Source organism: Cryptomeria japonica, chromosome 10 (assembly GCF_030272615.1).
Source record: "Cryptomeria japonica chromosome 10, Sugi_1.0, whole genome shotgun sequence".
In the NCBI taxonomy this organism is placed as follows: Eukaryota; Viridiplantae; Streptophyta; class Pinopsida; order Cupressales; family Cupressaceae; genus Cryptomeria; species Cryptomeria japonica.
Window position 1 is genome coordinate 452,271,543 of NC_081414.1, and position 23,064 is coordinate 452,294,606.

General features: G+C 39.5%; 1 protein-coding gene across 3 annotated transcripts in view; it reads right to left on the reverse strand.

The window, feature by feature from the left end:
* The window catches only part of LOC131067529 (uncharacterized), a 126,368-nt gene that overhangs the window by 49,774 nt on the left and 53,530 nt on the right, over window positions 1–23,064 (reverse strand). For 2 of the 3 annotated variants that reach the window (XM_058002565.2, XM_058002564.2), the window contains exon 3: window positions 12,891–12,965. The exons of the other annotated variant lie outside the window; for it this stretch is intronic. In XM_058002565.2, coding sequence (XP_057858548.2) covers window positions 12,891–12,965 — 75 coding nt within the window. The remainder of the gene's footprint in view (window positions 1–12,890; window positions 12,966–23,064) is intronic. 3 annotated transcript variants of the gene reach the window in all.

The following is a 23,064-nucleotide window of genomic DNA, read 5'->3' on the forward strand; positions in this document are numbered from 1 at the left end:
GTAATCTGAATACCTCTCTGAAGAATAACTCTGCTACCTGAATAGCTGAATAAGTGGTGGTGATCGGATAGAAGTGAGCATACTTCGTCAAACGATCCACAACCACAAATATGCAATCACGTCCCTGCGCTCTCGGTAACCCTATGATGAAATCCATAGACAAACATTCCCACTTCCTTTCAGGAATTGGAAGTGGCTGAAGTAAACCAGCAGGGTATGTATGCTCCTATTTATTCTGCTGACAAACAGGGCACTCTCTAACATACTGTAGAACATCCGCCTTGAGCCCTTTCCACGTGAAGCGCTCACGCACCTGTCTGTAGGTTTTGAAAAACCCGGGATGTCCTGCTATCGGTTCATCATGACAGAACCGCAGTACCCTACTCCTCAACTCCCATCCTGGGATCAAGTACACTCTCCTCTTGTAAATGATCAATTCATTTACAACTGTATACCTGTTGTCCACTACTGACCCCTCTATCACACCTGCAGCCCAGCTATCTTTGGCATACTCTGCCACTATAATATGCCGCCAATCCTCTGCTATCTAGACCATAGAATTCAGGTGGGGACGACGTGACAAGGCATCTGCAACTACATTTTGTGTGCCTTTGATATAGGAAATATCAAAGTTGTAAGCCTGAAATTTGCTGACCCACTTTTGTTGCCTGTCATTTAAGTCACGCTGCCCAAGGAAATGTCTCAAACTATTGTGGTCAATCTTAATGCAGAACTTGCTGCCCACTAAGTACTGTCTAAACTTGGCCAGTGCATGCATTATGGCCAACATTTCCTTATCATAAATGCTGTAAATTCTCTCAGGTCCACGGAGTTTCCTACTCTCATAAGCAATAGGGTGCTTGTCCTGCATAAGCACCGCCCCAATGCCCTCACCAGAGGCATCACATTGTAACTCAAATGACTTCGAGAAGTCAGGTGTAGCAAGTACTGGACATGAAGTCATGAGCTCCTTGAACCTCTCAAAACAATCTTGGGCCTCAGGAGTCCATAAGAAGGCACCCTTTTTCATCAAGTCTGTCAAAGGTGCGCATTTCGCGAATAACCGTTAACAAAACGGCGGTAGAAACCACATAGGCCCAAGAACCCACGCAACTGAGTGAGGTTCACTGGAGTAGGCCAATCTACAATAGCATAGATCTTCTCGGGATCCATCTGCACTCCCTCTGCACTGATAATATGGCCCAAGTACAATAACTCAGTCATTCCAAGGTCACATTTGGATTCCTTGGCATACAAGGACTCCCTGCTCAGAATGCTCAAAACTGTGTCTAGGTGACTGAAGTGCTCCTCCCAAGTACGACTGTAAACCAGTATATCATCAAAGAACACCAATACTGATTTCCTCAACTGATGTCTGAAGACTTTGTTCATTGTGGACTGGAAAGTAGCAGGAGCATTGGTTAGCCCAAATGGCATAACCACAAACTCAAAATGTCCATAATGACAACGAAAAGCAGTCTTCTCAATATCCTGCTCACGAACACTGATCTGGTGATAGCCTAACCTCAAATCAATCTTTGAAAAATAACAGGCCCCACGTAATTCATCTATGAGCTCATCAATACGCGGGATGGGATATTTGTTTTTGATCGTTCGCTTATTAAGGACCCTGTAATCAATACACATCTGCAATGCGACATCCTTCTTCTTCACCAAAACAACTTAAGAAGCAAAGGGGGACTTACTAGGCCGAATATGTCCCATGGCCAAAAGCTCCTGTATGGTTTTCTCTATTTCATCTTTCAAGCACTTCGGATGTCTATATGGAGTAATCATTACTGGCTTCGCTCCCTCCTCTAGCTCAATGATGTGCTCAAAACCCCTATCTGGTGGCCTCCCTGATGGTATGTCACTGAAAACCTTGCTATGTTTGGTTCTCAGTATCTGAATGTCCGGATGATATTCAACTTTTTGAGCATCCTCCTGTATGGGCATGATCATACACTCTGCTGCCCACTCAGTCTGATCATGGCGTACAAGCCTCTCCATCCACCTGAGTGCAATCATTCTGAAATTGCTGTCCTTAATCGCTTTCAGCACATGTTTTTTCTCATCAATGGTGAAAGACATCTCCATCTCCTACAAGTCAAGTGTAAACTTGCCTAGTTCATGCAACCACTTCATACCAAGGACCAAATCTGTGTCTCCCATCTGAACCACATAGAAATCAGTCTTGAATTCATAATTGTTTACACGTAATGGGAGTTGTGTGATCATCCTATTACACTTTAAAGTGTAACCATCTGCCACCCTCACACGAATGCCCTCAAACTCCTCTGTTTGGATTCCTCTCTTCTCCACCAACCTGGCATCAATAAAGTTATGTGTGGCTCCGGTATCCAGAAGTGTAATAACTTTCTGACCAGCAAGTACTCCTCTCATTCTAAATGACCCTTCCTGCTGAATACTCGTGAGAAGTGCCTCCTTAAGGTGCTCATCACCTCCTGCATCCATTTTGTCGAGTCTCGGAGGATCCTGTGTGTCATCTTCAGCCTCTAAATTCTCATAACCAGCAGGCTGACCTTCATGATCAGATTCAGAATCTTCATAATATGCCCACATTACTCTGTTTGCCTTGCCCTTAGGCCTCAAAGGATAGTCATGGTTGGCATCATATAGACCTTTGCAATAAAAACAAAGTTTCTTTTGCCTTAAATCGTTAAGTGTCTCCCGATCTAAGGGAGGGGCTGCTGGCTTTGGCTTGTAATCATTTCTAAAGTCTGATTTTTCTTTCCCTTTGCTGAAATTCCTATTATCTTTGAAAGATGTTGATCCTTTTGTCCCAAATTTATTTTGAGTGGCTGTCACATCCATACTTTGTGCCTTTTTAATGGCGAGTAGAAGTGTTGGGGGATCAAATGCCTTTACCCAGCCTCTCAAAGGCTCCATGAGTCCCTCTATAAACAACACTACTAATTGCTGATTTGACATGTTATTTACCATGCATGACAGCTTCAAAAACTCTGAAACATACACCTCCAAGTTCCCTGTTTGTTTCAGCTGTGCTAACTCCCAGAAGTATGACTCAGGGTCTTTCTTATCAAACCTCTCAACTAACAAATCAGCGAACTCCTGGTAGGTGGTAATCTCATCATGTTGGAGAGTGATGAGTCCATTATGCCACCACTCATGTGCAGCACTATCCAAGTGTAAGGTTGCAAACTTAATTGCATCCCTTTCAATCATGGGTCTCAGTGTGAAGTATGTATCTAGTTTATGGATCCAAGATCTAGCTGTAACTGCACCGCTGCCATCATAATAAGGTAGGGTGAGCTTGCTTGTGGCAAACTCAAGATCTCTATGTTGGGAACGAGGCCTCCTCTCTTGCCTGTTTCTCTCTACCTCCCGTTTTTGCCTCATGAACTGATCAAAATTCAGATTCTGCCTCACATCAGGTGGAAGAAGACTCCACTCATCATGTACCATCATAACATTATCAACAAAGACAGGTTTTGCCTTAGCTCTGGCAACATCCTCAGGTTCTTCTGCCAAAAAATTAGGCCTTGAAGGCCTGTCAACTGTGTGTGTAGCTACCCTATGAGCTCTAGGAATATTGGCTACACTCCTATTGTCCTCTGGTTCTTGATTGTTTCGGTTTGGAGGATTCATACGCTCCATCATGGTGGTGAGTGCATGTAAAGCCTGAGCAACCTGCTGCTGCCTAGTGGCCATAGTCCTAAAGAATTCTCTTGTCTCCTCATCCTCAGCTCTGTGACCTCTGGTTGGACTGCCTGTATGCCTTTCACCCATGGTATCTAACTGCCTGTTAAAACTCTGTTCTCCTTCACGAAAGGCTCTGCTGCGTGTGTAATACCTATGTGAACCCGTTTCCTGCGACTACATGTAATTGCTAAACCCTTAGGATGGCAGCATTTAGCTCTGATACCACTGTAAGAACCTCAAAAGGCCCTCAACTGAGACAACTAACGTTTTGCTGAACCTGTTGCGTTTCAAGTGTGTTCTTTGCAAATAATGACAGCAAATAGAATTTTGACAATCTTAAGCACAAAAAGCAACTAATGGTATTTGCTGGAAATCAATTTATATTCAACAACACTGATCAAACCCTCATTACATCCGTTCATCATTTATTTAATACTCAAATAAAAATAACAACAAGCTAGAGAAGAACTGATAAATACCAGTATATTCTGTTAAAACCCTTATTTTCCTATTGCTGGTCATGCACAGATTTTATGACAGCAAGCTGCAATTTATTTTAAACTGACCCAAAATACTCGCATGTTAGCCCGATGGAAAGACATTGGCAAGGCATCCCTTCTGGCATTTGTTTCGGAATTTTTGGACTCCTCCTCAGCAAAAATCGTACCCTTTCAAGGAAGAAAGGTACGGCAGATCAGCAAGCTATACATGCACAAAACCCACATCTGTCACACACTTATTCCTGCCTCTGTTCTGACTCTGCAGCTGCAATCAATCTTTTGCATAAAAATTAATAAACCCCTTTCCAATCTATCCAATCTTGGTTTCTGGATAAAACCAACTGAAAGAGCAAAATCAGCTGATATTTCACAACCTCTTATGCTATTGCACAAGAATCCCACGTTTTCCTGTACCGATACCTCTGATCACTGCAGAAGAATCTTCTGCTGAAACCCTAGGCCAAAACTCCTCTCAGAGCTCCAAACAAAAATATCAAAACTTAGCATAATGAAAAGAAGACCTAAAATCTTTTTTAATCTTCGCCATTTAGGGTTGGCACGATTCCCAAGAAAGGTGCGACTTGGCCTTTAATGATGTTTTAACTTTTATTATTTATTTTTGACTATTGAAGTGTCAAAAATAAATCATCTTCCATTTAATATAAAAACTGGCCCCATCTGATGAGAAATAGACCCTCACTTAAGTTATAACTTAAAGTGACTTTTTAAAACATTAAAACATTAAAGTTCGCTATTTAATATTTAATTAAAAATAATTAAATATTAATATCTCTCTAAGTATTCATCAGAAATGCCTGCCGTTTGAACTGGAGACTGCCAAAACATAATCTGTCCTTGCCCAACCTACTGGCTATAAATAGCAGGACTGCTAAAAATAGAAAGTATCTCAAACGGAGTCCTGGAGACCTCAAACGAAGACCAGACTTGGAGTGCTTGCTCTGAAGGTGGTGAATCAAACTCTGGAGGACCCTCTACCCAACCTCATCAGCCTACGAGGGTCAGTGATAGGCTAATCTACTCAGCTGACAGATGTCAACTAGAAGGGGACATCACATTGGGCCATTCTGTTTTCCTCGGGGTTGGCTTGGAAACTTGTACCAACGGTCTCTATTATTCACTTTTCCTACCCGAACAAATATCACTATTAAATCTCTGTGGTTCCATCAAAGCTTTCATTTTACAATCTTAAATTCATCTCCTTCCTCTCCCCATTCGCATAAAGATAATCAGTCCTTATGAGTATGTAAATCTTTGTAACTCCAAATGTTCTCTTAAAGGAATGACTACGGACAATAGAGTGAATGAAACCTTCAGCATCAGTGTGGATAAAGTTAGAGTGAAGAATGAGTAGGACGAGGAACCAAGATAATTATAAAGGTCCCATTTCTTTGGCACCAGTAACAATGGATACTGGGTACACAAACCTCTAAGCAGACGGCAGTAACTAGAAAAATTATTGTGCTCTACAATTTTAGTTCAAATGTGTCACTCACATAGAAATTAAAGTACACAGTCCCAATTTAGAATTAGCATTTACTCAGTTTAATTATGCCTTCCTATGATATGATTAGATACATTCTTGACAGGGAAACAATTCAATGTTGGAAAATTATGATCCCTCTAAAACAATAATGGTGGAATTCACAGGACCCAATGTTCAAACGATTTACAAACACCCCTCTTCTCAACTCTGTTTCAACAGCAATGAGTGAAAAAATGGGTCCCAAATTATGGATTGTGCAATGTCTTGAAATGTTGGGTAGGCATTCATACAACCTTACAACAAGTAGCTCCTTACAAGAAATACACTTTTAGGAGCTTTAAGGCTAATGCCAGAAATGTAATGGCCTTGAACTATAGCCTAAAAATGAATAAACACATGACTTGTAGAAAGAACAATTGGATCTCAATCATGCACAAGGCATGGAAGTATAAGAATATGATGACTTGGAAAACTATTATCTCTTTCTATCTTGATTAAAGAATCAGATAACACAACATGGGTGTGGGGGTTATTACATGCTTTCTTATCTAGTGCCTCTATTCCCAACCCCAGTGGGATAGAATTGATTTCCCCATATAGAGTTCAATGTATGTGCCTATTTGTGCTCATATAGGTTTGCTATACAAACACAAATGCTTGTCTCATTGCACTAGCATTAGCCAAGACTTTATTCTACACCTTCCCTTATGAATTGTCTAAGAAAATGAGGGATTAGATTTTGTGTCCAGAGGGTACTTTTATTTGTTGTGTTATCAGTTTGAGCCCTGGGGCCTGGCCGTTAGGGTCTGGTCTAGCCCAAAAACAGGGTCCAAATCTGATCCACATTGGGGGTCATCCAAGGTCCCATTCCAACACTGTGGGTCTATCCACGATGAACTCGAGAATACCCACAACAAAATTTCCTGTTTCAAATGCCCAGCTAATGAAATTCAATTTTTTTAAAATATTCTAATTTGACCTTTGACATTGACTACATGACCAAAAATGTCCCCCCTAAACCTAAAACATGGACTCCAAGACATTTCTTTCTTACAAATGCTCTTGTTTTGTTCTATTTTATTTTTTTTACATTTCTTTCTTACAAATGCTCTTGTTTTGTTCTGAGTTTCCATATAGTTTTCATTCTTCTTTGAATCGATAATGCATGCTTGATTTTTTTAAATGAATTAAGTTGTATATATTCTGATGTGCAGTATGATGATGAAGGCTGACCTGTTCTAAAGCATGCTGAAAATGGCCTCCCTCCAGATACTTTAGAAAAAGGGACTGAGGAGGTGTGTTCACCTAATCCTAGTGTTCCTACCAGAGCTTCTCTAGATTGGTTTCTGCAGGAGTATGTTGACTTCAAAGTTCAAACTGAAATCTGCTGAGGAGAAGGTTCAGCTTTTCTTGGCCATCTTAGACAACCCTGAAGTTGTCAAGAGAAAAAAGAAAGGAAAATAGACTTGCATCTGCTGAGATTAAATCTTTTTGTATTGGGCTCATGTGGTCTGAATGTATGGTAGTCGGTTTTCTATGCTCTCTGTAAACTGTTGTTGAGAAAGCATGTTTTGGCACTATGCTCTTTGCAAGCTAATATCAGCTGCTCATTTGAGCTAAATTTGTATACTTTTGCCCAATATAACAAAGAAAATAAATCTGGCAGCAAATTGAACAACAGGATTTTGAGCTGCTGATCAAAGGCAGAAACCCATAAAAACTGAAGACCACTAAATAGAGAAATCATAGAACTGTTAGACATCACCAACAATAAGGTAATAAACAAGGAGTTTAGCAGTGAATTCTGTGACCGAATATAGCTAAATCTGCAGTTGAGAAAAGGCAATTCAACAATTGTAATTCAATTGTAAAAATATATGTTGAAAAAAAGGGGAAAATAGTTCTGTCTTTTATTACCAATAAACCCTGTAATTTCTGTATCTTCTGGATTTTGTAGTAAAATACCATTGGCATACTTTTTCTATTGCAAAATCTGTGTGCTTACTTTTAATCTTGCTTCAAACTGAATCCTAAGTGTCCTGTTTACACACGTTGATGGTCAATGAATTCAAAATATATTTCAAGATGAATCCATCAGAACTCTGCATCGGCTGCATTAAAGGAGATTGGTGTTAAAGATGTCTTTTCCTACCATCTCTCTCTCCCTTCACTAACCTGTCTTTCGCTCTTTTTTGTATCTGAGATAGTTTTAATTTTCAATGTCATTTTGAACTTATTGCAAATATAACTCACTTTGTTCCAAACCACCAAGACCCCTTCTAATGGTAACAAGTTTGCATAGACCCTAGGTTACACTAAATGTATGCTTTGTTGTCGGCATAAATTGCCTATTGTTATGTTTGATAATATTTGTTATCCGACAAGGTATTAATTAATTGTATTGAGTGGGTTGTCAGTCTCGAGTGGTTATGTGTCGGTTGGTTGACAGTTGTGTACCTCTCGGCAACCGTCGGGTCCTTTAAATATGTCGTGTACCATCAAGGAAGGGGGATGGTATTGTTGGATCTAGTGTAATCCTTGGCCAACCATCTTTGGTCTCTTCTCTGTAATAATTGAATGTGTGAATAATGATGTATTTTCTGTCGTGTCTGGTATGCATTGTCATGTACATTATTATTTCCTGTATTTAATTTACCAGTTGTACCAGCAAATATTTTGGCGCTGCTGCCTTAAAAGAAATTGGGTCAGCCTTGAGTGATTCATGTCCGTAGATCCCATCAAAGGTGAGAAGAGGCCACAGGGTGGTCAAGACCAAGCGATTAGGTGATCTGCCGACCCTTGGCCGGAGGTAGCACAGAGACGAGTCGAAGCCTGGAAGTAATCGGAGTGTTGGGACGCTGGAGGTGGACGTGTAGAGGACGCGCGCATGTCTGAGAGTGCAAGGAAAGCACCGGAACGTAGCGGTCCGAACAATTCACTCAGGTCCGACACACCTGGAAGTACTCGAAGTGTTGGGGACGATGAAGGTGGATGTGTAGAGGATGCCTGCGTGGCCGAGAATGCAGGGAAAGCATCGAAACGTAGCGTTCGAAACAGTCCACCCAGGTCCGGCACACAAGGCGAATACACATGTACCTTCCAAGTGAAAATAATGTTGAACACCCAGGAGAAGCAGAAACTGCCGAAGTTCACGAGAGACGGGTCAGAGGACCCGGTATGGCATTGCAAAACATGCATAACCATTTGGGAGGCAAATGGCCAGGATGACAAGGACTACTGGCTGAAGGCATTTCCCGCCACCCTTCGGGGGATCGCCATTGACTGGTACACAGACCTCGACGCCCAGCACAAGACAAGATGGAGTGATCTGAAGAGGGTGTTCCAAGAGGATTTCAAACTCTTGAGGGATGATAATGAAATCGTGACGGAAATCTATAATACTAAGCAAGGGAAAAATGAGAGTGTACGCTCTTACAAACGTAGGCTCAAAGAACTGTTGAACAAGATGGAAAACCAGCCAGCCGACGAGTTGAAGAAGAGGTGGTTCACGGAGGGATTGATACCCTCACTGCACAAGAAGATGAAAGTAGTGCCTCCGTCCTCATATGCCAATGCGTACAATCGAGCGATGGAAATCGAGAGTAAAAATAAAACCTCCTCCCGAGAGAAGAGGAAGACCGATGATGATGAGAGCACCGAAGGTAGCAATGACGAAGAATCCAAAACTATACGACCCCTTCGATGGGATATGTTGAGAATGATGAAAGAATTGAAGGCTAAGAAAGGAACCAGCAATGAAGGTAATGAACTATGGTGTATTGAGTGCAAAAGGGAGGGGCACACGAAAGGTAATTGTCCTAGAAATATGTTTTGTGAAATTTGCGAAGTGCTGGGGCATTCAATCAAGGAGTGCCCGTACAATTTGAAGATGAGAAGTACACAAGTACTCTTCACACAAGGAGAGTCCAGCACATCAAAATCACAGAATGAATCGCCAAGTGGTTATGGAAATCAACGAGGGCAAAACCAAATACAGTACGACTCCAGAGGTCGTCCTATCATACAGTGCCAGCGATGTAGTGAATGGGGACACTTTGCGAGAGACTGCCATAACAGGAAAAACAACATACAAGTATTGTGCAAATGGTGTGGACCAGGTGACCATGAACACACCAACTGCCCAAATGAGAAGTGTATAATATGTTGGACGTGGAGGAACAAGAGGACGTAGTTTTGGCAATCACAAGAGCACAAACAAAGAAGGCAATGTATTCAAACTCTGGTACGGAAAAGGAACAAGCCGAAGTAGAACAAGTGTTGGTGAAGGAACAAGTAACTTCCAATGGAACTGCAAGTATGTCATTGCAGGAGTCAGAGAAGAACATAGTCCGGCAGGTGCTACAAACAACCGTACCCATCAAGGTGGCAGACCTTCTTCAAACTATGTCGCAACTGAGAATGGCAATTGCCAACACAGTCAGTGACAACACAGTCTTCCAAAAACAATGTAAGTCACACAAGGAGGAACTGACGGGAAAACCATCAGCCGAAGGGAATGAGTTCAGTGATCCAATGTTGTTGACTGTGAGCATCGGGAGGAAGCCAACGGTCGTCGAGATGGAAATAATGGGGAAGAAGTTGACAAACACCATTGTCGATGGAGGCTCGGGAGTAAATGTACTGTCAGAAGACACATGGAAATGTCTGGGGAAGTCGAAGCTTTGGCCGCCAACCAGCATGACATCCAGTCATTGGGAACATTGATGGCACAAAAAGTAATGATTGGGACACAACAATTTTTCTTGGACTTTGTAGTTATCTGGTTATAGAAGAAGGCTATGATGCACTCCTCGCGAGGGGATGGTTGGTTACTGCCAAGGCGAATCATAACTGGAAGCGAAACACACTCTCGATCGAGAGTGACGGGAGGAAGCACGTCATTGACTTCAGGAACCAGGCGGTGAGTGAAAAACTGGCACCCTTGAACTCTGAGTCTGAGGGTGGAGAATTAGGTATGGACGGAGGAAGGAAAGGCATGAAACCCAACGATGAAGGGGTGCTCAAACTAGAAGATTTCTCTGAGGATGAGACGAGTTCTCTTAATGGATTATTTCACTGGAAGATGGAGGATTATGAAGTTTTCCACCCCAACTGTAACATGCTACAAATTGGCCAAATTGAGGAAGTACAAAGTCCGTCGTACGATATTCATCTGTGCACATCCGACGTTGGTGTGTCTGGGTTGTACGAACATTTACCAAGTGAGCCTGTACCATATGAACAGAGGCCGCCGAGTGGGAATGGGGAAGTATCTAAGGTGTACGAAGAAGATTCACAAGGCGAGGATCTAAAATTGGATGTTGAAGAGCCTGGTGGAGATGCCCCGAAAAAATTAATACTATACGCTAAGCGGTTCACATCAGCCGAAAGTAATTTAGCCATACGGTTCAGAGCAGACAAGAGCAAGTTGGCTCCTAAGAGTCCAGATTGCGTTGACATGATGAGGTTACCACACGAAGCTAAGAGCCCCAGCTACACCGTACAAACTAGAGAAGACGAGTGTTGGAGATCCGTACTGTCAAGGGAGAGCTGGGGAAGCAGACTTGACAGCTAGACAAAATCAAGAGAGGGAAGGAACATTCCCATCCAACCACAGGAGAAGTCGAATCCGTACGATGCAGGTGAAGAAGCAGAAATACCGTACAATGTACAGTCAACAAGTACGGTCGACACACAGGCGCAGATCAAGGCGAGGAGTCCGTACGGCGTACAACAGAGCACCATTCCATACAGCGTAGCTCACCAGTACGACGTACCTCGTTCAATCAACCCGTACGGCGTAGCTCATCCACCCATTACGTACGGCGTAGTCCATTCATTCGACTCGTACGACGTACGGCATAAACTGCATAGAGAACGATGTACGATGTACGGTGAAACCGTACAGTGTATATGGCACAAGAGGCATTGTATGACATAGATGGAAGTCGTACGGACATTGTACAAGAGGCATCGTACGGTATACAGAGATGCAATCAAGGAGAGGTCGTTCGACCACGCTACAGGTACGACAACCTAAGGCGGAGGCCGTACGGCAACCAAGAGAAATCCGTACAGACCACAGGAGGAATACCGTACGGTCAATGAAGCAGTATATCAAAAACTTGAAGGCATCAGCTTTGAGTTGGATGAAGGGAGTCTCAAGCCACACACCTATGCATCGTACAACCAAGAGAGAAGCACAAGCCTATACGAAAGAACAAGTCTATACGCAAGGAGGATAAGCCCATATGGAAGGAAAACAAGTCAGAAAACACAATACCCGTACGGGAGAATGCACCTTGATCAGAATTTTGACTTCATTGGCCTTAAATGACGTCTTAAAAAAGCAGAAAATTGATGCACGCCATGGAGTTTCGTGTGGGTTTGAAGGTTGTAATTTGGTGTTGGCGGCGGGGGCAGGGAGCACGCCTTGGGTGCTGCCCCGGGACCCTACAAGGGGCGCTGCCCCTTGACCCCATTGGGGGTGTTGCCCCAAACCCCCATTTGATTTGGCAGGTACCAAAAAACATGCCTTAACCCAAAACCCAACACCTATAGAAATTCATTCCTTTTCAAGAGGGAACAGCCCAGGTCCATGCAAAAACACGCATCAACACTTTCTACTCAGTCCCTCAAACAAAGAGAATTTCTTTGTATCCCCTTTACCATTGTATCTCTTTAATTGTATGAAAGTTTGTTTCAGCAATCATCATTGGACTGATATGTTGCATTGTGAAATTTTTGGGTGCTTACAAACGCACACATATTTCAAGAGAGGGGGATAGATGTAATTAGAATTGTAGCATTCGATTGCTATATATTGTAGTTAGAATCAACCATGAATTTGTCTCGATGCATGCCTTAGCATGAGTAATGTACTTAATTATGTCTCGGTTAGTGTAGTCCAATATTGAGGTGATTATCATCTATCAACTCTAAATTGACCAGTCTATATGCAAGAAGATCTAGGCTTGGGATGGTAGCTCTAAGGTATTGTCATATACTCCCTGTACCATAATTCTGAATATAAACCACACAGTAAATCAATAAAGTTGCATTTCATATCCAATCCTATCTTATGTGCAATTATTGATATGTGATGGCAAAAAATTAAAACAACAATGAGATGGAAATTGCAAGCCTACCACACCTACAGCCACAACATCTTAAAATAATTTGATTAAATGGTGTGTGCCCACCTGTGCCATCAAGGAATTGTCAATTGAGTTCTCCTTTGATGATGAACCGTCATCCTTTAGATGCTTTAGAACAACCTAAAGTACAAACACATAACAAATGAGCATACAATAATACAAATATGGCCATCAAAAATTAAACATGCAAAGATGGTATTATAGAAAGGATTATCACCTATTTCCAGCAAATCCTATAATAAATCTAGTTAGCCCTAGAATATCAATTCTCTTGGTCTTAATCAAAGAATCCAAAATAGAGTTGGTTAAAATTTGAACAATCTATCGTGAAGAAGCTTTACATCCAAAGTAAGAATGTTTAACATGACTATTTTAACGTTTGATCTTAAAAAAAATTGGCTAACATATAAAATTGATTCTTTTCTATCAACAAATTACTGCAAGGTTTAGACATCACATTAAGATCTTATACAATAACATCTGTTGCATTTAATACAGTCCAAAAAAATTTATACATGATGCTATCCGGGATAATGTAAGATAATAAAGATTTGAGAATTTTAAAACCCTAAAATCTTGAAAGTTTGTTCAATGGAAGAGATATAATGCTGATTTCAATAACCAAATAAAGAGGACGGAAGTCCATAAGGACAGTAGAATATGGTATTGATAAGCATTACATGGACAACACAAAAAAAAAAAAAAAAAATCATTTCTGACACCATCTAAATCTCTTGAAGCTAAAATATAACTCTAAGAAGGAGATATGTTTTAAAGCATTTAAGAAATGCCACAAAATTTTGTACAAGCTAAAATGCAACTATAAGAAGAAAACATTCTGTGAAGCATTTAAAAAATGCCAGAAAATTTTGTACATACATGGCTAGTTTATTAAAAAATGCATATAGTTTATAGTAGTTCATCACAATTTTATCACACAGAGCGAGGCGATAATCTGTTAAATAGCTTGATTGAATATTAAAAATTTTGGTGTCCAGAGTGAACAAATTTCAAATATAAAAGCTCTACTGTGATAAATAGTTATCACTACTGGAATGGCAACAAAATGATGCAATGTCATACATAATTTTCTCTATCTACATTTGTAAATTTGTTGATGATTTTTACATACTATTGCCAATCACATCTAATGACCAATATTTGGATAGGCTCTTACCATGTCATGATGCCCTTCTTTCCTCATTTACTACAGTTGAAATAAAAAATCAAAACATTCAATGTTTCAAATCAAGGTTTACTAGAAAATTCAAAATAGTAAGTTGAATTTTTTATTAATTCAAAACCATGGAGTGGAATCTGCATAAATAAGAAACAAAAATTCATATTAATGTCTGCAAATACTTAAAAGTGGTTCGATGGGGCTCAAAAGAAAAGTAAGTCGTAACATCAGTTCTAAAATGACCCTCAGCAATTAAAGATGAAAAATTAAAAACTAAAAGTAAATCTAGATATAGATCTAGGAGACGAACCTTGTAAGAGTGGATAATCCCCAAATAAATCATTTAGATATATATGTGCATTTAATATGACAGCTTACGGTTGATGTAGTACAAATAGGCCCAATGAACAATATCAACATAATTAGTTCTGCATTTTGTGTGAGGTTGTTGTGGACCTAAGCACAACATATTATTAGCTTTGTGTCATAGGATTTTTGCACTAAGTCTATAATCTTGGCATTGTTGTTTATGTTTCAAGTACCTTTGATAATAAGGACTAAGGAATGAGTTAATTAAAGCTTCCTTTCTGACTAATAAGTACTTTTGTATGAGCAGGTGCCCCCTTTTAACATATGCAAGACAAGATTCCAAATAAATTGCAAAGACAGATTCTAAAATGATTAACATATAGAGGTAAAACCAACAACATGGTTTGTCATCAAGAAAACATTTAATACTATCTGTATTTACTTTTCTACGAATAATTTAAGAGTGTACCAAGTGGTTTCAGAGCTTCAGTTTGTTTTTGCTGCCACTACCAAAATGCACAGGGTGTTTACCTAAAAACTAACTTTAAATTGTAAAAAAAGAAAATATAAAAGGTAGCTCGCAGAAATCAAATCCAATATTAAGGAGCTGATCTCGCCAGGAAAGAGGCCAAAGGATTTAGAGCCAGCTATTTGAGACTATATAAGTTCACTTCTTGAGTTCAGCAAAGGCAATGTTAACAACCCTTGTGGAGTTTCCTTATACCCAAGATGAGGAGCCAAAGGAAGAGGTGGTTGAAGGTTCTCCTTTAATCTGCTAATGAAGATCACAGAGTACAATATTGGAAAAGAAATAGAGGTGTTCACTGAGTTTAGTGAAATCCAGCCAGCACTCAATGTACAGCAAGCTTCTAACCCCAAGAAGCAGCTAAAAGTTGCCTTGTAGCATCTAGATGGGACGGCGCATACATGGGGTACATTATCAGAGAAAATGAATCATAATATTTTCCCATATCATGTGCCATTATGATCTACAAATATATAGGCTGAATAATGTTAACCATGTCCTCTAAAATAGTACTCACAAGTTCAACCAAATAACAAATTATGGACACGTGTTCAAGCCAAACCAAACAAAATAATAACAAATCAAACACATGGTTAAAATGATGGAATATGCCAACATTCCTGTTGATGGGTGTTTTAAGACCACACCAAAACAAAATAAAGTGCCAAAGGACACTCTATCCTCTCTTGAGAAAAGACCCCTCGTATGCTAAGATTGTGACAATCATAGAGGCAACTCCAAGGTTCCTACTGCGAACATGCAACTTTATGTTGGATATGAGCTTGTTTGGCTTGATCTGATATGCTGGTAACACAAAGGAACTTATGTTTGGATCGTTCTTTCACTTCTCAATGCTATGGCTAAAACTTCATCATTGGATATAGCAATTATGTGATGCTTTTGCTTCGAACAAACTAAACTGGAATGAACTGAAATTAGAAGGGGGAAGGGTTAGAGAAACTTAATTCTAATCTTAAGGACAATGATATTAATGGATAGTGCTCTAATGGACGAATTCCAAATAAACCAACTTCTACTTCACCAAGCTCAGCAGCAACTCCACAGGACCGGTGCAATCTTCCAAGGGTTATGCAAAGGATTTTCATATCATAATGAACACCATCCTAAAAAACAATGTACATTCAATGAACAATGTTAAGCATCCATATAAAAAAAGGCTCAGGCTAACTTTACACTACAAATAGAAATCATCTAAGTTCAAAAAGTATGAACCATTGAAATTCATCAAACATTGTCACATTCTCCATTAACATCAATGCACTTCTAACAGTTTGAGAAATCAAAGGAACACAATGCAACAAGTTGAAATAGACAAGAATCCACCATAACTTCAATGTAATCAAGTTTTATTTCTCCAAGTCATGCAACAATGTCTTCTCCTCCTCCTACTCTACTTCTACTCTAAGGAGCAAGAGCTCTCTACTTCTAATGAGCTAACTATGAATTACAAATGAGAAGGCGGGGCCTTTTATAGAGCTCCTCCCACAATGAATGGCCAAGATTGATTTGAAATCAAGGGTCAAGATTACAAGATGAAACCCTAATTAGGGTTTTAATAACAATAGCTTCTATGGCATTAAAAAGTGGGGCCAAGTCGACCAAAGAGAAAATTACATTTAGGGACACTTGTCCTTCTTTCGAATATAAACCAATAATAAATATTATCAGCACCTTCTAGAAGCTCTCTTAGATAAATCTAGTTCATTGAATCTGGTCATGTCAACTTGGAAACACGTGATTGGCCAATGAAGATTAGTAGGCGCCACATCAGCATGCTAGGTGCCATGTAGGGTCGGTAACTCATCACGGGCAATATTCTCAAATTGCATCATTTTGTGATCAAGGTTCTAACTTTGATTAACTTTTTTGAAACTATCTCTCCTTGATCATCTTCTTCCTTCCATGTACTTGCTTGGGAATTCACCTTCTTGAAATGGATTGGACTCCCTTGTCAACGATTTTGTCATTCTTGAAATTTTTCACACTTGAACTTTCTAACTTTTGATTTTGGATTTCCAAAGGAAATTCTTCCTTCTACATTTGTACTTGAACTTTGAGCCTTGAGGTCTTGAACCTTGAATGCCTTGAACTAGATTGTCTTGAATTAAACTTCTTCACCCTGGGTATCCATGCTTCCTGATGTCCTAATGTTGTCTTTGGATTGGATAGATGAATCCTTGATGTTTTACCATTTTCTGACTTGTCAAGAATGCCTTTTTTTTATCAAAATATCTCCTTAGGGACTTCAATTTTATGTATCCAGTCACCTCTCTTCCATGGGCGCATTCTACACATGGGAAGGGATTCTTATTCTTTGACATTTATCCTTGGTAGAGGAGAGGATTTATGCCAAAGAACGCACTTGGGCATTGCAGGAGGATTTGTCCTTGTGACAAAATCCTTGCACATGGTGGAATTGCGCTCATGAGTGCACTTGAGCTTGGGAGAAGGAATTTCTCCACACGTAATGAGATTTTGATCATTTCATGCCATTTGAGAGGTGGGCGCATTTTCGAGGGGATCAAGGAATTTCTCCATACTTTATGCCATTTGAGTGCATGGGTGCACTTTGACCCTAAAGGAGAAATTTTGGACTTGAGGAAGAATCCTTCTACCCATGGAGGATATTTGAATTAGGAAGAATCCTTCCCTCCTTGAGATTTGTACTCTAGGAGACTTCCTTGGCACACTTTCGAGGTGGAGGAGGATTTTTTAATTGAGAAAGAATCCTTCCCTCCTCAAGATTTGTGCTCTAGGAGGCTTCCTTGGTGCACTTTGGGGGTGGAGGAGAATTTTTCCATGCCTTAATCAAAATTTCGCTGTCTTGGACCATTCATTCATTCTGTCGGACTTGGATCTAGATATTTTAGTTTTATTTGCAGTCAATGCTCACCTGTTGCCAAAAGTAGACTTACTAAAAATAAAAACTACTAAAAATAGTAAGTGCTAAAAATTAAGCCAAACGGAGACAGTGAAATTTACTAAAAATAGTCATTGCTAAAAATAGTGTCCAAACTCCAAATTAGCCAAAACTGAGACGTGTTGAAACTTGCTAAAAATAGAAACGTCTGCCAGAAGCATCGAAAAACACCACCACCAAGCCCCATGAAGGATTTTTTTTCCTTGCTTTGGAAGAAATTCCTACAACCTGCCTTGAATTGACTCTCAAAGTGCAAATAAGACCCTGATGAGGAATTTATCCTTGGGGACAAATTCGTGTTGATATACTAAACTGCTTCCTTGGGTGCAATTTAGGGGTGGAGGAGGAATTTCTATCATGAGCGCAAATCCACCTCTGTGAAGGATGTTTCCCATACTTAGCCAAATTTTGCCTATTCAATTTCATTCCTTCATATAGACCTCTAAACACTTAGTCAAATTTCCATCAGCTCATCCTTCTAGTAGTGAATTCCTTGTTCAACCATTGCATTCTCTTCCTTGGACGATGATATCATCCACTCAACAAAGTCCTCTTCTCAGCATCCAAAGTCTTGTTTTCGCATCAATCCTAAAAGGACAAGAAAACATTGTAATCTTAAAAGTATCAATAAAATCATAACAAAATGCAAAGTTCAAAGGATAATCAATAAACTCAATGCACTTTGATGATACTTTGAAAACCCTAATTCTCAACTTGACGACAACTGTCAAGGCTTTATGCTCTTTAAAATCCATTCCATACTTAGGCATTTCATCACTCCAAAGGTCAAAATCTAGACTGACAACTCAATCCTTAGGGTCAGAAGATGACACTTACCACAAAAGACTTGGTTTATTGAGCGAAATCACAATTCTAAAGATAGGCGGCAAGGCCAGCCTCTTGCACTTATGTAGTGGAACAAGTAAGAACAATAGAAACTGCTGCTAGTACTACTACCAACATTACAATATGAATCATAGCATATAAGAGTGATGAACCAAGTGCAATAACATGACCAACAGCTGAAAATGAAACCAAGTCCTTTCTCTTCACACCAATGAACTCACACACCCCAAAACCAACTCCAAACACAAAAAAACTCTAATTCCGATATACTCCTCGCACGCTGAAAACACACAGACCAGCAACACCAAATACCACTAAAACACTCGCAACTCACCCAATTCTTAACCAAATGACACGAAACTGAAAGCAAATGATCACTAGGAGGTAGGCGATCATTCCTAGGACAACAAAACATGGCAAACCGACCCCAATAATTTATGCACGCAATCCAAAGTGCTCAGCCGCATGGTACGGCCAACTAAGGTACGATTTTGCAAAAATAAAATCCAAAACACCATTTTAAGCTCTATAAACTTGCAAAATGAATCATCTAAACCATAAAGAAAGATAGATGAAATACCCAGAACGAGAAGAATGACACACTCAGACCTGCGACCCAAAATCCACTTCAGCACACTCCGCGACTAGCAACAAGAACACACTACAGCACTCCCAAAAATCAGAAATCTAATATATAAATCCGCGACATTATCTTCAATCCACTCCTCTAAATGAAGAGCAATCTCTGGCTCGACTAGTCGTTGTATTGCAAGCAAGAAATCAAGCTATGGCTAGGAGGTAAGCGTTCCCTGAAGCTTTCACTCTGCATTTCGGCAGCATTTCATTATAAAATTCTTGGATACCAAAAACAAGAGCCCAACACTCTTATTTATAGACTTTGTGTCTCCAAATTCAAATTCACATGCCCTCCAAATGAACACCAAACCCAAATGCACATTCACATCATATTATTTTGAAACTACATTTCATTTCTCCTTTCTCCAAATCGACCTTCTCATAGGAGCAAATATACTTTATAAAAATGACAATAAAATCATAATGTGGCATCCAAGGTAGATAAGTGAAATATATTATAAAATTAACTTCTTTCTCCATAAGGCGTCCATCTTGCCTTATTAATATTTCACTTTATAAAGTATTTTTCCTCAACAATAAATCGCCCAATATATAATTAAGGAAATGACTTAGATATCAATATAACTTAAGCAATCCCTTTAAAATAAATCATCCAACCTTTGCCTTAAGTTATAATTTAATTTAAAACACCATTTTTCATCAAATACTGAACCTGTCAAAACAAGCTCCAAGGATATGTGGAAACAAGCTGAGAGAATTGCCCTGCAAGAAATAGTCACTGAACTAAGCTGAAGAACCCTTGCCAAGAATAGCACCAAAAAATGCTTGGAAGACCAACTGCTCAAAGTGACCTGTCGAAAATAGCCATCTAAACAGACCTGCTGACATCCTGCTAAATATATTACTTACTAAAAATAGCATACTACTAAAATAGTAAGTGTTTCCAAAGTTATTTTAACCACATTCTGAGCAGTCGTCACACTTACTAAAAATAGTAAGTCCAAAAATAGTCACCCGATGTAGATACATGTCAGACCATCTTGAAGCTCTCCAAAAACCTAAAAGGAATCCAGAATCCAAATTGTCAAACTCCCACATACACCCCCTCAAAACACCAAAGAATCCTCCTAGAAAATAGGAAACCCTAATTTATGCTCCCGACTAGCCTACGAGCCTCTGAAATAGGCTGACGGCCAGCTGAACTAAGCACTGCGGAGAAGGGGACATTACAAACACTTTGATTGTCACAATAGAGGACAAAAGGTTGTTTCTATGGTACCACCAATCCTTCTAATATGTGACATAGCCAAACTGCTACACTTGCTACATGATGTTCCGCTTCTCTTGAGGAACGCGAAACTACGGCTTGTTTCTTACTTCCCCAAGAAATAGGTCCTAAATATAAGAAGAAAACAGATCTAGATGTGGATTTCCTATCATCAACAAAACCTACTAAATCTGCATTTGTGTATCCTATCAATAAGAATGATTATTCCTACTATATTCCAAACCATGATTCATTGTACCATGTATATACCTTAGGACCCGTTTTGCTGCTTTCCAATGACATATCCTTGGTTCTTTTATGAATCATGAAAGATAATTAACAAAAAAACTAATATTTGGTCTAGTGTATGTCAAGTAAATCAAATCTCCAATCATTTGTTGATAGAGAGTTGCATTTACATGAGGAGATGGATTAGAAACGGACAACTCCATGGGTGTAGACATAGTTTTGGAATCGATCATTCTAAACTTATTGAGCAATGTCTTGGCATATTTTCTTTGAGATACAAAGATATGATTATTAGTTTGCCATACCTCTCAGCCTAAACAGTGCAATAGCCTGAGATCTGTCATATCAAATGCCTTCGTGAGACCATTCATGGTAATTTCAACCATTATTTTTGCACTGCCTCTAATAACTACGTCCTCAACAAATACATTTATAATCACAATCTCCCCCCTTTGTTCCTTAAGGTAAAGATTTGGATCATATGGATGCCTACTAAACTCATGTTTCAGGAAATGTTCATCAATTTTAATATACCGAGCTCTAGGAGCTTGTTTGAGACCATATAAGGACTTAACAAGTTTGCATACCTTTTCTTCTCTACCAAGTGCAATGTATCCCTCTTGTTGGATCATATAGACCTCCTCCTTAAGGTCTCCATTGAGAAATGCACTTTTTAAATTCATTTGATACAATTTACATCCAAATTGAACAGCTAAAGCAAAAATCATTCTAATTGTTTTATTTTTATTCAGGGAGCAAATGTTACCTCAAAAATCAATCCCTTCTTTTTGGGCATATCCCTTAGCCACAAGTCTAGCTTTCTGTTTATCTATACTACCATCTGCCTTATATTTAGTCTTGAACATCCATTAACATCCAATTGCTTTCTTACTAGGTGGTAGATCAACAAGCTCCCACGTCATGTTTCTTATTAGAAATCAATACTCTATATCCATAGCCTCTTTCCAAGGCTTTGATTCCAATGCTTCACTATGATGTGCTTTGTAGCACTCGAGTCCACATACCAAATTGAGGTTGATTGTGAACTATCTTCTAAAGTGTGGGCTGAAAACATGTAATCCTCTTTTGGAGACTCTTCCGCTTCAGCAACATTGCCATGTTGTTTCTATTTGTTCTTCTGCTCCCATTGTGTATTGCCACTTTGAAATGGCTTCTTTGTGCGATTTATTGTTGAATGATCCTTTGGACGAGGAGTTGTACCAACAATTTTTCACATCATGTCCAATCCTTTTACATATTGGACACTTACTCTGAAATCGAGATGAATTACCAAATTTGATTGGTCCACCAAACTGCTTCATAGGCATTTTGCCTTTATGACGGGTAGTCATTGCATGATCATCCTCACCTGATTCTGGGTTAGAGTTTCTTATTTTTAAAGTACGTTCACAAGCTTCTCAAAAGTGAGTGTTTGCTCTATGGGCCATGGTATTCAAAGTTGTCACAAACACTTTGTATCTAGACAGCAAAGCTCACAACACAATAGGCATTAGAACTACATCTTCAAATGTTTCTCTTCATGCTTGTAGAGAAGCTCTCAACTTAGCAATCCTTTTGAGAAAGGATTCTAATTGTTCTCTATTTTTCATCTACAAGCTATGTATCCGACTCTACAAATTGAGGATCTAATTTTGATTCTTCGCCTCATATATTGTCCTAAGCTTGTCCCATGCATCTTTAGTTGTGGACATGTCTCGAATGAAAGGCTGAACTTCATCGGGCACGTTGAACATTATGATCAATTTGGCCTTCCTATCATCTTGATCAAATTTTCCTTGCATCAACATCATTTTGGGGTCGTGTAGTGGAATCATTGACTACATTCATGTAAAAACTTTGGAGAACTACTTGCCATCTTTCTAGCAAAATAAGATGCTTTCTGATCCTATTTCTCGTCACTCGGACCAGCAATATGCCGTAGAGGAGAGGATATATATGAATAAGAATAACACCTTAAAACATAGCCAAGTTGAAGCTATTTGAGAGTTGTTTGAAATAGAACAAAAGGTTCCAAAACTTGTGATCTACTTCTAATGTTGATGATGATGCAAGCAATCTAATCTATTCATGAAAAACATGATAATGCCAGTAATGCATGCTGGAACATAATAGTAGAGTAGAATGTGAATATTTCCATCTAGGAATAGCATCAAGAGGAAGCAATACAAGATTGTCTAAGTTGAGTTAGGATTTTAAATTTTGTGCAGTGATATAAGTGGCAACTACAAAGAGTATACGGCAATCTGGTAATTTGACCTTGGGAACGGATATCAACTGCACAAG